This window comes from Choloepus didactylus, chromosome 23 (assembly GCF_015220235.1).
Source record: "Choloepus didactylus isolate mChoDid1 chromosome 23, mChoDid1.pri, whole genome shotgun sequence".
NCBI lineage: Eukaryota > Metazoa > Chordata > Mammalia > Pilosa > Megalonychidae > Choloepus > Choloepus didactylus.
This window is the reverse complement of record NC_051329.1, coordinates 18835349-18852742: the sequence shown is the minus strand read 5'-3', so window position 1 is coordinate 18852742 and position 17394 is coordinate 18835349. Positions and strand designations below refer to the sequence as shown.

Here is a 17394-nt window from a genome sequence, read left to right as displayed (position 1 = left end):
CAATTTTAGGTATTTCCTTCTGGCTATTTTAATATACTAGAAACTAAAACTATACAGTGATTCAGTAGTCATAATCATTTGTTACATCCCAACTTCTCAGTTACCACTCCTCCATATCGTTTGATCATTCTCTCAATCTTCAGGGATATCTGAGGAATGATCCTTCTAACTTCTTCATACTGAAAAGGGGTGAGACATTACAGGGTAGGGGAATGCAACTGATTGATGTGCTTGGAGAGACTGGTACCTCTGGGTTTCAGGGCTTATTTGGCATAGGAACAATCTGGAGGTTTTAAGTTTCTGAAAAAATAAACTTAATAAAGAAAACTTTTATTATAGAGTCTTAGATAGAGCCCTTGGTATTCATTAGAGTTTTCAGGAACACTATTGGTTGGGGCTTGGCATACTGTGGCAATCTGCAATATCTGGCTGAAGTTTGCATAAGAGTAACCTCCACAACCTTGAACTCTATTTGAAATCTCTTAGCCACTGAAACCTTACTTTGTTGTATTTCTCCCCTCACCCCTTTTAGTCAAGAAGACATTGTCAATACCATGATGCCAGGGCCAGGCTCATCCCTGGGAGTCATGCCCCATGTTGCCAGGGAGATATACACCCATGGGAGTCATGTCCCACCTAGGAGGGAGGGTAATGAGTTTATTTGCAGAGTTTACCTTAGAGAGAGAGAGATGCCACATCTAAGCAACCAAAGAGGTTCTCTGGGGGTGACTCTAGGAATAATTATAAATAGGTTTAGCTTCGCCATTACAGAAATACGTTTCATAAGGGCAAGCCTCAAGATCAAGAGCTTGGCTTATTAAACTGGGAGTCCCTAAATGCTTGAGAGTATCAGGAATTTCCCAGGTGGGGAAGTTTAATAGTTCCGTATTTATTCTCCAATCCCTCAAGGGACTTTGCAAATTCTTTTTTTATTTTCTGCCCGAAACACTTTGGAATGTATCAGGGTATTACATTAAGCTACAAAGAATAACAAGAGCTCATTTGCTATTTTAGGCTCCATGTAATTAGGTTGCTTAAATAAACTGGCCAGACAGGTTAAGTTAGATAGCGTGCTATAGAAAAATTGAAATTTTGGACAAAATAAACATCTTCTCCTTTGGTCTCACACAGAAATTGAATGGAACAGCCCCTTTTGTATATTGCCCCAGATACAGCATCTCCATTTGGCACAACTAGATAGTAATATCCAAAGCCATAATAACTAGGCACATGACCACAGTTCTGGTGTGGGAACATGGGAGAGGTTTGTTGGAGAAATCTATATAGCTATAATAGTGAGGGGAGGGGGGAAGGACTAATGGGGAGGGCCATGGGAAAATAAAAGCTAAAAGAATATAGTGTAACACTGAAACAAATAATAATAATACTAGAAAAAATATAACCATTTTAAGGCTAATTCCCAACAATTTTATTCTGGGGAGAAGCCAACCAGGGCTGCACAAGGAGCAACTGTATATTCTATATGCTCTGCTCAAAAGTAGTCACTAATCAGCTGTACAAAGGAGAATCTCTGGCCATTTTGTATTATAATAATAGATAAGAGACAGACAGATGGAGACATGAAGTTCTTCTGTCCAGAATGTATGCTCCCTAGAAGAAAGGGAAAGTCATAATTATAGCCAAACCTAACGCTCCCATGAGACAACAGAAATTTTTTTTGTAAAAGCTAAAACATTTATTTCCATCTTCATTGGCAAAGTCAAACAACTACTGACTTTCAGTAACTGACCAACCCACAGAAATACACTGGAGAAACAGTATAATCAAAAAAAAGAAGTTCAGACTTCAAATCAGTAACAAAAGCTCCTTCCATTCTCATTTGTACTCACCCCTCTCAATTTATAGAAGGTTGGGTTTTCATTCTATTTCAGGGATATCCTTGAACTGACATACCATGGTTCTTTGAGCACTGGTTTTCAACTAGAATACACGCAGCACAGGAGTGAGTTTGGAATAGTCTAGGAATCTGTTCTACAGAGTACATGGAGGAGCTGTGTATTCTTCAAAGCTATAGTTCTAAATATTTCTTTATTAGGTATCTTAGACAGTCATTTAATAAAAAACCACCAACTGGCTCCATCCCAATCAAGATGGCATGATGAGAAGCTTCAGGGCTCTGTCCCCTGAAAGAAGCTTTGAACAAGAACTGGGAGCGAGAACCTGCAGAAATATCTTTCTCAAAGATCCAGAAAACAGTGAAAGCATTGCACTAACAGGGTGAGTGCTGAATCAAAAAAAAAAAAAAAAAAAAAAAAAAGACAACTTAGAAACAGTAGGAACTCATGGCATCCTGGTTGGCCCCTTCCTCATCCCCTCACCAGCTTGCTGTGGCGCCAGCCCACGCTCCCAGTGTGGGTCCCTGGTCCGGTTCTGGAGGAAGCAGAGTAACCTCGGTGCACATAATGGGAGCATTTATGTCTGGCCCAGTCTGTCTGGTGGTGGCCTGAGGGACTGAATCAGCAGACTCGTTGCAGGCGCTCCATCCCAGAATTGCCCTGCATGTAGAAGGCAGCGCACAGAGCTCTTTACATAGCACTGTGGAAGAGCAGTTGAGTCATGGCTGCCTGGGGCAAGGGAGTGTTGGCTGTAGGACATGTGGTGCTGTGAGGAAACCAGGTAAGGGGGACACAGAACTGTGTAAACAGGGAAATTCCTAGGGCCACAAGCAAATACCCAAGACAAGATGCATGTGCAAAAAGGACCGGAGAAGACCCTACACTTTGGCTTCAAACTATTCTCTAAACTCACTGTATGGATGAGCTCTGAAGGAGAGCATTCACGCAGGTCAATCTGCAAAGATGGGGAAGGTCTTTTCTTTCTTGTTCCCTTCTTCTTCTTGCTTTGTTAGTTGTGGCATTCAAAGATACAAGCTTTAAAGGACAGATGCCTTACAGTCTAAATTCCAGTGATAACACATTAAAATGTCAAAATGTTTAAGTTTAAACAAAAAATTACAAAACATGCAAAGAAAGAGGCATCAATGGCCCAGGGAAGGGAAAAGATTAAAACATTAGAAACCATCAATGAGAAGGATCAGACCTGGGGCATTCCAGACAAAAGACTTTTTCTAAAAATGGTCCTAAATACAAAGAACTAAAGGAAATCAAGAAAACAATAAATGAACTCGAGATTATTAATAGAGAGATGGAATTTATGAAAAGGAAACAGTGCTAAAGACCACAATAACAAAAATTTTAAATTCCCTTGAGGGTTCTGACAGCAGATTGGAGCTGGCAGAAGAAAGAATTAGTGAACTTGAAGATAAGACAATTGAAATTATCCAGTCTGAGGAGACAGAAAAAGGAAAGAATGAAGTGAACAGAGCTTGAGGAGCCTGTGGGACACCATCAAGCAGACCAATATATGCAATGTGGAAGTCCCAGAAGGAGAAGAGAGAAAAGGGCAGAGAGAATAGTTGAAAACGTCCCAAACTTAATGTAAGACATGAATATACACATTCATTTGCTCAACAAACTCCAAACAGGATAAACTCAAATACACCCACACAGCATCATGTTATAACCAAACTGTTGAATGTCAAAGATAAAGAGAGAATTCTGAAAGCCTCAAGAGAGAAGCAGCATGACACATACAAGGGAACATCAAAAAAATTAAGTGTGATTTCTCATCGGAAACCAAGGAGGCAAGATGGAAGTGGGAAGACATCTTTAAAGTGCAGAAAGCAAAAAATCGCCAACCACAAAGTCTTTATCCAGATAAACTGTCTTTCAAAAATAAGGGAAAGATAAAGATAGTCTCAGATACACAAAAGCTGAGGGACTTTGTCATTACAGACTGGCCCTACAAGAGATGCTAAAGAGAGTTCTGCAGGCTGAAAGAAAAGGATAACAGACAATAGATCTAAGCCTCACGAAGAAATAATGATCTCGGGGGAGGATAACAACATGGGTAAATATAAGTGTTAGTGCTACTGTATTTTTAGTTTGAAATACCACCTTTCATTTTCTATAGGATCTGAAAGACAAACGCATAAAATGTAATGATAAATCAGTGGTTTTGGACTCATAATGAAAATGTAATCTGTAAGGCAAAAACTACAAAAAAGTGGGAGGACGGAAGGATAAAGGAACACCGTTTATTTGTATATACTATTGAAATTAAGTTGGTATCAAAGCAAATGAGAGACTGTTATGGATTTAGTATGTTCACTTTAAGACACACGATAACTACAAAGAAAATATCAAAGAATATGCAAGATCATGAAGACAGAAAGAAGAATACAGGTTACGGGGCAGGGGTGGAAAAAACAGGGAGAATACATAATGGATTCAGGGCTTCTGTTTGGGGAGAAGGGAACGTTTTAGTACTGGAAAGTAGTGAGGGATCGCAAAACTGTGAATGTGATTAATCCCACTGAATGGTATGCTTGGGAAGGGTGAGGGGAAAGTTTATGTTCTATATATGTTACCAAAATTTAAAAATATTTTTTAAAAGAAAGAGCAACTAAAAAAGACAAAGACAATGACAATTAAATGTAATATGCGATCCTGGACGGAATCTAACAAGGAAGAAAAAAAGCTCAAAGGGACATTATTGGAACATAAGAAAAAACTGGAATATAGCTTTATCTCAATGTTCAATATTGAACTTGATGTCTGTACTTAGGTGGATACGTAAGTGAATATCCTATTCTCAGGAAATGTACATGGGTATTAAGTGTTCAAGGAGCATGATGCATACAACTTACACTCAATTGTTCAGAAAATGGGCTGAAAAGTAGACAGACAGATAGATGGACAGATGGATAGAATGACGCAGCTAATGTGGCAAGATGTTAAAATTGGTAGATCCGGGTATCTGGGAGGACAGAGGAATGTTGGAGCTCTGTGCGGGGTTTGTATTATTTTTGAAACTGTCCTGTAAGTTTGAAAGTTTTTTCAAAATAAAAAGTTTAAAAACAAACAAACAAAAAACCAACAAAATTTTGACTGTCCACTCGGCTAGATACCTATTTTCAACAATAAACAAGATGGTCCCTGCTCTGAAAGAGTTTGCGGTCTGTTCTAGTTTGTTAATGCTGCCGGTACGCAAAACACCAGAGATGGGTTGGCTTTTATAAAAGGGGGTTTATTTGGTTACACAGTCACAGTCTTAAGGCCATAAAATGTCCAAGGTAACACATCAACAATTGGGTACCTTCACTGGAGGATGGCCAATGGAGTCTGGAAAACCTCTGTTAGCTGGGAAGGCACGTGGCTGGCATCTGCTCCAAGTTCTGGTTTCAAAAATGGCTTTCTCCCAGGATATTCCTTTCTAGGCTTCAGCTTCTCTCCAAAATGTCACTCTCAGTTGCTCTTCAAAATGTCACTCACAGCTGCACCAAGTTCCTTGTGTCTGTCAGCTCATTTATATGGCTCCAGTGATTTAATTTGGACCCACCCTGAACAGGTGGGGTAAAACCTCCATGGAAATTATTCAGAGTCATTACCCACAGTTCGGTGGGTCGCATCTCCACGGAAACACTCAAAGAATTACAATCTAATCAACAATGTCATGTCTGCCCACGCAAGATCACATCAACGATAACGGCGTTTTGAGGGACATAATGCACTCAAACCGGCACATGGTCTAACAGTATTCATCAAAGAATGCTGTTTTTTGGGGTTGTTCAGGGCTGTCTCCTCACCCTACAGGTCTCAGCTCAAATTTTATCTTCTCAAAGAAGCCTTCCCTGGCCACCCTTTCTACAGTAGCTCCCCTTCTCTCTGGTCATTCTCCATCACATCACTCTTCATAATACCTACTGCAATCTGTAATTATCTTGTGGATACGTGTACTTCTTTATGTATCTCTTCCTACTAGCTTCACAAAATAGAGGTCTTATGTCCTCCCCACTGTATCCCCCAGTGCCCTACTCAATAAATATATGCTGAATGTTGAATTAAAGATGATCGAAAAAATAGTAAAAGATTTTGCTATTTTACTCAAGATAATAAAATGTAAAGGAGAGTGCAGAGAAGGTAGGTCTGAGATTATTTTCAAAGAACAGAATTGAATGAGGGTTCTAAATCTCTTCCCATTGGTCATGGCAGCCATTGGCCACTGGTTGTAGGCATATGTGTCTTTGGTGTGTGAATATTCTGTTGAGTTTTTGGAACCCCCAAGGAAAGTGACACTACTGTGAACACTACTCACAGACAACATTGAGTAAGATCCAAGGGGTGTCTCTGTTGGCAAGAAATGTCCCAAAATGGTTCCCTATAACCTTTTAGAAATTTTATTTTAAGTTATGTTGGTTCTGCAGTCAGGAGTAAATGGTAGGATTGTTATTCAGTTATAAAAAGGTAGGATTGTTATTCAGTTATAAAAAGGAATGAAGTACTGATACGTGTGACAACATGGATGAACTAAGAAAACATTAGGCTAAGTGAAAGAATCCTCTGCTTTCAGGATCAGTGCTTGACCAGATGCAGAAATCCCATCTACATGATGATAACATGATAATTATTATGATGGCTACCATTTATTGAGCACTTACTATATGCTAGATGTAGTAATTAAGTGCTTTATATGCATTATCTCATTTAATCCTCATAACACTATCAGGTAACAATAATAATATAATTGCTTCTATGATATGGATGTTCCAGTTTGCTAAAGCTTCACTGAAGAAAGGCCAATGGCATCTGGGGTTCCTCTGTCACATGGGAAGGCACATGGCCGGAGTCTGCTGGACCTCTCCTGTGGTTAGCTTCTAGTTTCTGTTGCTTTCTCCAAAATGTCTCTGGGCTTCTGTCTTAGCTTCTCTCTCTCTCAGCTCCTGTATGCCCTTGCTTGTTTCTCCCAGGGTGTTTCTGTCTGAGTACTGGAGGTCCTCTCTTAGCTTCTCATGGAAGCAAACTCTGGATTTCATCTCTTAGCTTCTCTCCAAAATGTCTCAGCTTCTCTAAGCATCGAGATCTGTGTCTGCTCTCTTAAGGACTCCAGTCAACTAATTAAGACCCACCTTGAATGGGCGGAGTCACATCTCCATTGAAATAATTTAATCAAAAGGACCCACCCACAGTAAGTCTGCACCACAAGTCTGGATTAAAAGAACATGACTTTTGTGGGGTACATAAGAGATTCAAACCAGCACAGTGGAGGATGAAAATGAGGCTAAAACACCTTCCTATGTTCACCCAGCTAGTAAATGTCAGAGTTGGTATTTGATCCCAGGGGTGTCTGGTCCAGAGCCTGTGATCCTAACTCCTACCTAAGCAATTTAAAATTGGAGCACAGGAACTAATCAGTCTTGAATCATAAGATCCTTAATCCAGTTAGGTTATCTTTCTGTCTCTCAAGTTTTCCCAACTATAAAATGAAAATACCTATCCCTTCCTTCATCACGAGGATCCAGCAGCCATGGGGATACATATGCTCACAGCATCCTATTTTAGAGCTGAAAAGAACCTTGTTCACATAAGAATGTGTACAGTAATGTTCATAGCTATTATGCTAAGTGAAAGAATCCAGACACAAAAGACCACATATTGTATGACTCCATTTATACGAAATGTCCAAAATCCACAGAGATAGAAAGTAAACTGGTGATTTCCACGGGTCAGCAGTTGTGAGGAATGGTGAGTGACTGTTAATGGGCACATGGTTTCTTTTTTAGGGGGATGAAATGTTCTCAAAATAGTGGTGATGGCTGCACAACTCCGAATATACTAAAAACCACTGAATTGTACAATGAATTGTGAATTTTATGGTATGTGAATTATATGTCATTAAAGCTGTTATTAAAAACAAAAGAACTTTGGAGGCAGTCTAAGGAAATACATATGTAAAAATACTCTGGATAAAAGCAACAGAAATACTGTACTACATTTTAGATATTATATACCTCATGCTTAAAAACACATTATATACATTGTAAGAAAAGGATTTCCTTCTACCATCGTAGCTGGTTGCTATCTTGTCCTATGAGAATCTTAATTCACCTCAAAGTACTCAACTCCTCCAGTTCCAGAATACAGTTAATAAAATGATAATGAAACGCAATCTAAACTAGCTGATGATGGAAACCCCATGGGGCTTGTCCTGTTTAAAAAGAGAAACAGAAAAAAAAGCCACAAAAGTCCCCAAGGGCACATATTCAAGGCCAGCGAGGATAATCAGAATCTAGATTTAGGGGATATGTTATCCTCATATATTCTTTTGGGAGCAGTTTATTGGGATTTTCAGAGGAACTGGGCAAAGGAACCTCAACTATAAAGATAATGCATTAGTAAAATAACCTTCAACAGCTGAAACAAATCCCGATCTTCATATATTGCTCAACATAAACACATTACAATTTCATTTTCAACAGTATTTATGCAAATTACAAATTTGTACCACCATTTTAAAGATAAGGAAACTGAGGCACAAACATGGTCACTCAGTTAATGAGAAGCAGAGTCAAGATTCAACATGGATCTAAATTCCAAGGTCTGTGTTGTTTCACTATGCCAGGTCATGTTTGCTTTCTCCTTTTCATCTCCCTTGGCCAGATCAGAAAGCAGGGCTGAGTCTGCTTCTGCTCACATTTTTGTGAGACGAACTCAATCCCCAAGAAATCTTAATTTTCCCTTTAACTGTCCTGGTTCGTTGTATTCATTCTGTAAGTTCCCATAAGACCATCCTTGCTCAAAATATGTACCAAATGTTTTTGAACAAATAAATCAATTTGGCCAGGCCTAGCTGGTTCGTTTACCCTTTCATGAAAAATGAATGAAAAGACTCAAAAACCTATAAAATCATAGAATAGAGAGTCCCTTCCCAGTTGCTGAAAAAGGCTTTAGAACTGAGTAAGAAATGCTGTTACAGAAATGGCCCTGTAAAATGACTTCTTAAAGTACTGTCCAACTCTTGCTTCCCAAACAATCAAAGAAGGTAAGGTGATTTGATTCCCTAAATGGGAAAAATGCAGGGAAGATCTTTAGCTCTTCCTATCACCTGAATTCTCACCTTTCACATATATTCCGATATTTCCCTGTAACTAGCTATTTTCCAAGTTACTAGGCATCATTTTCTTTCTTTCTTTCCTCTCTTCCCTCTCTCTCCTCTATCTCCTCTACTTCCTCTCCCTCTCCCCAGGGGTAATATTATTTCACACCTACTTAGGAGGCATGAAAGTTTTCACCAGTCTCAGAGTGCCAATGACAAACTAGTGAAATAATTTCATATAATGTCAACCATCAAATGAGTGGAAGAGCCAGGAATCTGGCTAAAGCTTTCCCAGAGTAGGACCAAACACTAACCAGAAGACAAGACAGTATTCTCAGAAGAACTTTAGGGCTTAGGGATGAGAGCAGAGTCAAAGTTCTTTTTTCTCTGTAAACCAAAGAACTGCAATTTTGTATTTAATACACAAGAAGGATTGAGGCACAAATAGGAAACTTGGCTCTTAACTTTGAAAAGTAGATGGATTTAGAGACCAGGGCATTAACAGCATTCCTGCATTTGTTAAAGTCACATTCTGTATTTAAATTAAGTTTTCACCTTTTTAGCCCTCAACCTCTTTTGCAATCATCTTAGTCTTGACCTTGGTTAATTAATACCTATACCATCCTATAAAGGTACAAATAAATAATCTTTATTTATTTGGAAATAAAACAAATTTTAAATATAATGGCACACGCTGACCTCCTATTATGTTTAAACAGCATGCAAGAATGTATATTCTCAAATGCAACATTAATGAAAATCGTCTGCTATAGAAAATTTCCCTAAGTTTTTCAGTTTAAAGGTGACCCCTTTTAATATTTGAACTAAATGCATTAACATAATTTTCCCAGCAACAGTTTCTCTAGGTAAAAGAACCAAAGACTTCTATAGGTATAAGCTATGTCAGATATCATTAAGCATAACTCCTTCATTTTACAAATGAGAAAACTCCCAAGTTAGGTGATTTGTCAAAGTCTCATCTAGCTGTTTAATGACAAAGATGGGTCTTGGCTCTTGACTCCTAATTCAAACTGCTGAAGTTCTTGTAGGTGGAAGATACACTTAACTAGTTGATATCAAAACTAAAGGCAACAAAGATCAGAACTGTTTTTACCATAGCTATATGTGATTGACATTTCACAGAAGTTCTGTTCCAACTTCTGGAATTTTACACCACAGATTCATTTAACTTGTGACTCACCCTACTTAGTTGATCCAATAACCTTTGGTTCTGTTCTGATAGCTCCTGGACAGCCCGTGTTTTTTCACGATCGGCTTCCCGCAGATGAACCTGCTGCCTCTCCAACTCATCCTGTAGTTGCTTCACGTCACTCTCCAACTCTGACACTCGCCCTTCCCATTCCCCTTCTCGGTTCTCATATCGCCTCCTTAGTTCGTGTTTCTCTTGTTCTAAATGCTGGGTGAAAAGTGAAGAAGATTTAGAAACTGTTAGAAATTCACAGCCTTTCTTTTATCTCTTTTCACACTCTCCTAAGTTTCTTTTTCTCGGATCAGTCAACAAGAAAACACTCTGCTGTGTAAGACAAATGTATGTCGCCCAGTTCACACCTACAAAAGATTCCCTTCATCCAGAGTAGGGGAGATTTCACAAACAACACCATTCCTACTGAAAATACTTAATGGTATTAATCATACTTGTTTATTCCTGTCTTTGGGAATGGGGTTCTACACTTAGGCATTCCTTGACATTTAGCAAGTCATCTAATCAATTGGTGAACTATATATTTAAACAACTAAAAATGAGGCCCACAACCAAAATATCCATTTTCTTAGAGAAAGTTTCATTTAGAATCATCTATTATGGCTGATATAATAGCAAGCACTTAAATTCACAGAATTTTCAGAACTGGAAAGAACTTCAGAGATTCCATTCAATGAACCATTTCTTCTTACAACAGGGCAACAGAAGATGAGAGGTTAAGTTAAGCTCAAGGTCAATATTAGTAAATGGCAGAGCTGGGATGTGTATCTAAGTCACTTGACTGTTTAGTTGCTCTAAATCACTGCTTAATAAATACTTGTTGCTATACACAGCACTTTATTTCAAAATCACTAAAGCAAGCTCAGGCTCAGGTCTACTTTAAATCATGGCCAATAAAGCACTGCATATTTATTTCTGATCCATTCATTCATTCTTGAGTACTTACTATGGGCCACAGTGCTAAACAAAACAGGCAAGGCCCCTGCCCTTATGGAGCTTTCATTCCAGCGGAGGAGACTGATAAAAGTAATAAATTATGTGACAAATGCTATGCAGAAAAAGTACAAAAGGTTTGAAGTCACAGTTCAAGAGAAAAGGATTCCTTTGGATTGAAGGAAATAACATCTTTTTGTTTCAGTGAGACAAATACAGTTGCCTCTTTTTAAAAGGCAAGTAAGTTCTCCCACTTAAAAGAGCAAAATATGTGCAGAAGCCAAGTCTCTACCTCAAAGAGTATATAGGTGTAAGTTAAAGTAATAGTTTTCAACTTCTGGTGCCCTCAGAAAAGCATTGGTATAAAACTTCAAAACACCCACGTGGACCCTAATTCCTAAGATTGTGATTCACTTAAGAATACAATAAGGCCGAGGCATCTATCTGTATTTTTTAAAGTTCTACAGGAAATTCTGATGCACACTAAAGGTCAATATAGATCACTAAGATTGTTTCAGCAAGCTAAAATGAGCATATGAATTCTCTCCTTCAGAGTACTCAGGCATCCATCTCTTTACCTTGGTAAGCTACACTCTTATTTTAAGTTCCATCTTTCAAGTATTTTTTGGAATGTTTATTTTGAAAAGCCTTAAGGTCCAGTTTCTAGTCATGCAAGAAAGTTAGTCCCATTACTTCACATCTGAGGCGTGGCTAAGAATGAGATTATGCAATTTGATCTGACTGTCTTATTCCCCTAAATTTGTTCTGAATGACCTGTGAATGTTTCTGAAAGTCAAATTTACCCCCCAAAGATGAAAATTTACCATGACTGAGGACAATCAAAAGAATGTGCCAAAAAATATAGAGTGATGCAAAACTAAAATTCTGAGCACATTAGCAAAATCAGCATTCACCAAAATAAATGTACAGTCTCTCAAGTTGACCACTTTTAAGGGGATAACTCATTTGGATATAGCCACTCTAATCCACTGTTGAAAAAAATCACATTCCTTCATAATTACACTTTTTATAGCCTGTTTCGAGCATGTAGCAAAAGGAATGACAAGGGAGGGACTTCTACTCATCGGTGTGAGAATTTTCTGCTCTATTTCTTCCTTCACATTACTAAACTTTCAAAAATGAGCATGTTTTAGCCACCGTGGAAACTTCAGAAAGATGGAATGCAGAAACAAAAGCTAACTGCAAAACTAAAATTGTGATCCTTTGATCTTACTGAATTTTTCCAAAATGAAAAAAGATTTGAGCAGAAGGTAACACCAAGACCTCAGTAATCACAGTGTTAACTGAGAGGCCAGATAAATCAGGCTTGTGCTCTAAAAGAACAGAGGGACTTAAAAATATTCCCAAACAGCTGTTAGCGAACAGCCCAACAAGGCAACTGAAACAATCCAATCCACGTGCGGGGAGGGACGGTTAGAGGACAGGTGGTGCTGATCAGTTTATTCTGTCCTTACAGTTCTTTGGACATGAGATAAACTTCCTATTTCAGGTTCCCCAACCGGTTAAAAAAAAAATCAAGACCTTCCTATTAATACACAGAATCTGGCCTTTTGTCTACTTTGGGAAAAGAAAGGTTTTTTCTAGAATTGCATTTTCAATTAAATGCTAAATTAAATAGTAAACTAGGCAAAATGTCGGGAAGTGTGGAGGTCAGGCTCTGTCCATGTTCTCCCTTGTTTCTAGGGTTATTTGGCATTTTTAAAGTTAATATCAAAACTGTCAAGGTCATAAAAATCAAGCAAAGTCTGAGAAACTGTCACAGCCAAGAGGAGCCTAAGGAAATGTGAAAACTAAATGTAATGTGGTATCATGGACAGGATCCTGGTACAGAAAAAGACATTAGGTATAAGCTAATGAAATGTGAATAAATTAAGAATTTTATTAATAGTAATATAACACTATTGGTTCATTCATTGTGGCAAATGTACCATAATAATGTAAGATGTTAATAAGAGAGGAAACTGGATGCAGGGTATATAAGAACTCTGTACTATCTTTTCAATGTTTCCACAAATCTAAAACTGTTCTGGAAAATCAAGTCCAAATAAGCTCCAAAAAACAAAAGTTTTTATCATTAGCCTACATAAAATAGGCCTTTACAGAAACGGATTTCTGCAAAGGACCAAAAAGCAATACCAACCTCATAAGTATAGGATGTTACCTGAAAAATACAAAGAAAAATACAGTTCTTTAAGTAGACCAAGTACTGAATGCAAATCAAGGACCCTGGGTTTGCTTCCTTAAATCTACTAGTGACTCCCATTACATACTCATTTTCACCTTAACTTTTGCCCTCTTAAAAAAAAGTGATTTAGAATCAAGAGAATTGGTCTAGGAAAGGAGGAAGAACATATAAGTGAGGGAAGAAACTATCCCTGCAGAAAGAGATAATTCACTCTCAAATGCAATGGGAAAAAAATGGGGATCCTGGACAATATAAACAAATATTAAAAAAAAAAAAAAAAGAACTCCGAAAGTTCTCACTGTTCTGTATATGTTACATCTCACAATAAAAATATATTAAAAATAAATAAAAATATAAGTATGTGTGTGTGTGTATATACACACATACACAAATATATATATATATATTTAAACCCTGAGAAAACATGTATAAATGCAAGTTACTATTTTAGCTTATGTTCTGGGGGAAAAACTAAGGACCTGGCTGAATATAAATTTAAAACTGAAAGGGCTAATGGTAGATACAGAAGAAATAAGATTTAAACATAGGAAAACGTGATTCAGTGAATGACTAATAAAATACAGTAGTCAATTCATGGGTAAAAAATGGCCAAAACCTTACATTTTTTCAGATTAAATTGAATCTTCATTTTAATCCTAAGAGATCTTTTAAGAGGAAGAATATGTCTTTAATGAGAGAGTAGTGTAGGATCAAGCACCTGATGCTTTAAATGACAAAACAGAAAATCTTGGGTTTGGCACACAGAACTGGAGAGATATTCACATTAACTAATGAATGGTTTAAAAAGATTCTGAAAATGGCTTGCTTGTCCTGAAGTTAGAAAGGTGCCAATTTTAAAACAAAGTAAGGGAGCAGATGGGACTAAAATAAAACTGGTCCCATCATTTAATAGTTAAACCCCATTGCTCTCTCAGAATTCACCTGTGTTTATCTTTCAAATCATCCTGTGAAAAAATGTGTTTGACTCCACTATCTTGACACTTCCTGGGAAATCATAAATTCTTCTCAAGTAAGGGCTGGTTCTCTGCTCCCAAATGTTTAATTTAATTGAAAATGTAGTGGCAGTGTTAAACTTTACAAAGTTCTTTGTCTAAGCAGACATTCTAAAATCTAGGCTGCTCAAAAATATACTGTGGCAAAAGCACATGAAATGAAGTAGTCCTCTGTTAATCAGGTTTGTCACTTTCACATTAACACTAAAAAAATTACCAAGTAACTGATGGCAATACCTTAATATTTTTAAGTGTACCTTGTTTTTAAACTTTAAAATTTTTATAATTTTCAAACGTACCCTAAAGAGAATACTATAACCGAACCCCCATGTACCCATCACTCAGGTTCAATGATTGATACTTGGCCTTTATAAAAATAAACTTTTAATGCCAGAGTTCATATGCTGATCTGTAGAGCAGTGAAGATGAAAAAAAAAAAAAAAGAAAAAAAAAACAGATTAAGAGCTTTAAACTATCTTATTTTTGTCTATCACTTTAATAAAAAACAGTCAAAGGAAATTTATTCTTTTACAATAGAACCTTTCTTGTTATAGAATTTTGAAATCTTTTTCCTTTGTTGAAGAAACTTCTAAAGGCTCCACATGGAGCCCAGGATGTGTAATTGCACACTCAGGATTACTATGAAATCTATCACTAATCAAATTGACTGATACGATGTTCCTTTCAAGTGATCTGTCTCTTCAATCAAGTCCCTCACTGAAGGAATTTGAAATCACAAGAATAAATCTCTGCAGTAGTACTTCTTTATAGTCATGTAACTGAATATCTTTTTTTAAAAAAAGACACCTTTTTATTTCTGGACCTCTACTTCAAATGAAAACCAAACAATTCAATTCACTGGGTTGGTTTTTGGCAGTCTACCTATAGGTCTCACAAACCACTTTTCAGAGTCATATCTCAGGAGTTCATCAACTGACAGACCCAGTTAACAGGCCAACTGAATCACAGGGCACTCACTGGCTTCCTTTTTTCCCTCTGATTTACTTTTGATATGTCATAGGACGACAGGCACATTTAAATCTTACTATAGAAAAGTTTTTGAATCTACATTCCAACTGTTCAACCAGTAGGAGTGGAACCAATCTAGGATCAATTTCAGACCTTTTATAAGGACTGTACTCTCCTCTTGTTGCAAATAAGAATGAAAAGAACTGGTCACAACCACAATAGGTAACAATTGTAAATACACAGGCTGAAAAAGATAAGCTGTCTCCACTGCCATAGTGCCCCCTTCCCCATTTTTTTTTTTTTTTTTTTTTTTTGGCAAGTCTTTCTAATTTTTAAAAATGCTGGCTGTCTGTATCACACTCAAGGCCCTTTTCTAGTTAAGGATAAGAAAACAAAAACAGGCTTAGCTCCAAAAGACTTTGGTCCAGAGAACTGAGAGAAATATTACATACTTTGAGAGCTATTTATAACAGTAAAGTAATATGATTCTCATATACTGCATGTGGCCATCTAAATGCATGTGTGAGACCCAGAACACAGAAAAATAATCTTCAGATCCGCATAAATACTAAGAACCAAATTAAAGTCACCACCCGTGGTCACATGTTGAGCCCCGGCATGTAGGCTTGCCTGATTTCTGCAGTGGAACCACGTTTCCTAATCTCTGAATATCTGAAGGCTATATAAAGCTCCTTTAGGGGCACTTGTTTCACACAACTCTGAGCTGCCAGGAAGTTAAGACAAGGGCATCTGGAGGCCTTAACACTGAAACTGGAACGCTTAAGGCTAACACCCTGATTACAGATTAACTACTTCTTTGAAAACCTGAAGCATATTTTAAATGCTCCTCGACTTTCTTATTTCTCTGTATACAGATATCACCTCAGTGCTGTATAAATTAGTCATACTGTAAGCTCTATTTTAGATACTGTGTACAGTATATATATAGAACGGTCCACATTGGTTGGAGCTGTGCATAGACCCACTTGCTTGAGCAGGGTGGGAAAGTCGGGTGGGTTCAACGGATGCCCTGATCTAACAATCCCAAGCCCCCCACCCTACCCTCCTTTCAGGCGGTTTTATTCAAGCAGGGTGGGTGAGGAAGGGGGAGGGGGTGTATGAGTGGCTCCCAAAGGTGCCCAAGGCTAGGCGGGTGCCTGGGCTCCCCCTGCCTCCCACCCAGCCCTGGAGGGGGTTCCTCACCTCCAGCTTGTCGGTCAGCTCCTTGTGCATCTGCTCGTACTGCCGGCTCATGTCCTGGTTCCTCTCGAGCAGCGCCTTGCCCAGCCGGGCCGCCAACACCAGATCCTTCTCCTTCTGCCGGATCACCGATAGTAGCTCGGAATCCTGGGCGGGCGGCGGCTGCGGTCCGGCCCCTTCGGTCGGAGGCCCGGGCTCGGCCTGAGGATGCTCCCCGGGGTCGGACTGCCGCTCCCCGGCCGCCAGCAGCGCCAGCTCCTCCTCTAACGCCAGTTCCAGCTCCCCGGGACCCCCGGGGAAGGAGATGAGGGCGGCGGCAGCTGGACTCCCCACTGCGTCCCCGGCCGCGGCGGGCAGCTCCATGCAGCAGGCGCTGTCCGGCTCGGCGGGTGCTGAAGCGCGGCCGGCCAAGCCCAGGCAGAAGGCGGACATGGCCCGCGCGCGCGGAGCCCGCAGCGGTGCGGCCCGGCCGGCGCGCGCCAGGCTGCAGGGGGAGGGGCCCCGCCTCGCCGCCTCGCCGCCCCGCGCCCCGCGCCGCGGCACGCGTCCCCCGGGTCTCCGGGAGCCCTGGGCGCGGCGCGCGCCGGCCCCGCCCCTCCCCCGCGCCGGCGGCACGCGCCCCTCCCCCCGCCCCCGGGCTCAGCGGCTCGGCGCGCGCCGAGGAGGAGGACCAGGGGTGGGAAGCGAAGGTGAAGAAGGGAAAACCGAGGGAACTCGAAGCGAAACGGAAGGTTGCGAGCAGAAACGCCGCCGCCGCCGCCGGGTGTTCAGCCGCCCTGTTGCTGCCGCTGCTGCCGCCGCCGGCCGGGCAGCGCCTCACGGGGCGGGCTGTGCTCCGCCGTCGCTGCGACGCTCGCTGCTGCTGCTGCTGCCGGCGGCCGCCCTCTGCAGCCGCG

The 17394-nt window shown here is 39.8% G+C and overlaps 1 protein-coding gene across 7 annotated transcripts in view; it reads right to left on the bottom strand.

Moving 5' to 3' along the window:
- Window positions 1–17042, bottom strand: part of BICDL1 (BICD family like cargo adaptor 1) — a 104000-nt gene extending 86958 nt beyond the window's left edge. For 3 of the 7 annotated variants that reach the window (XM_037817113.1, XM_037817114.1, XM_037817117.1), the window contains exons 1-2: window positions 16502–17038; window positions 10157–10372 (exon numbers count right to left, since the gene is read on the bottom strand). In XM_037817113.1, coding sequence (XP_037673041.1) covers window positions 10157–10372; window positions 16502–16930 — 645 coding nt within the window. In that variant the 5' untranslated portion in view covers window positions 16931–17038. Of the gene's footprint in view, window positions 1–10156; window positions 10373–16501 lie in introns of all 7 variants that reach the window. The other 4 variants (XR_005214025.1, XM_037817116.1, XM_037817112.1 and 1 more) reach the window with 3 other exon arrangements.
- Window positions 17043–17394: the final 352 nt, after the last annotated feature.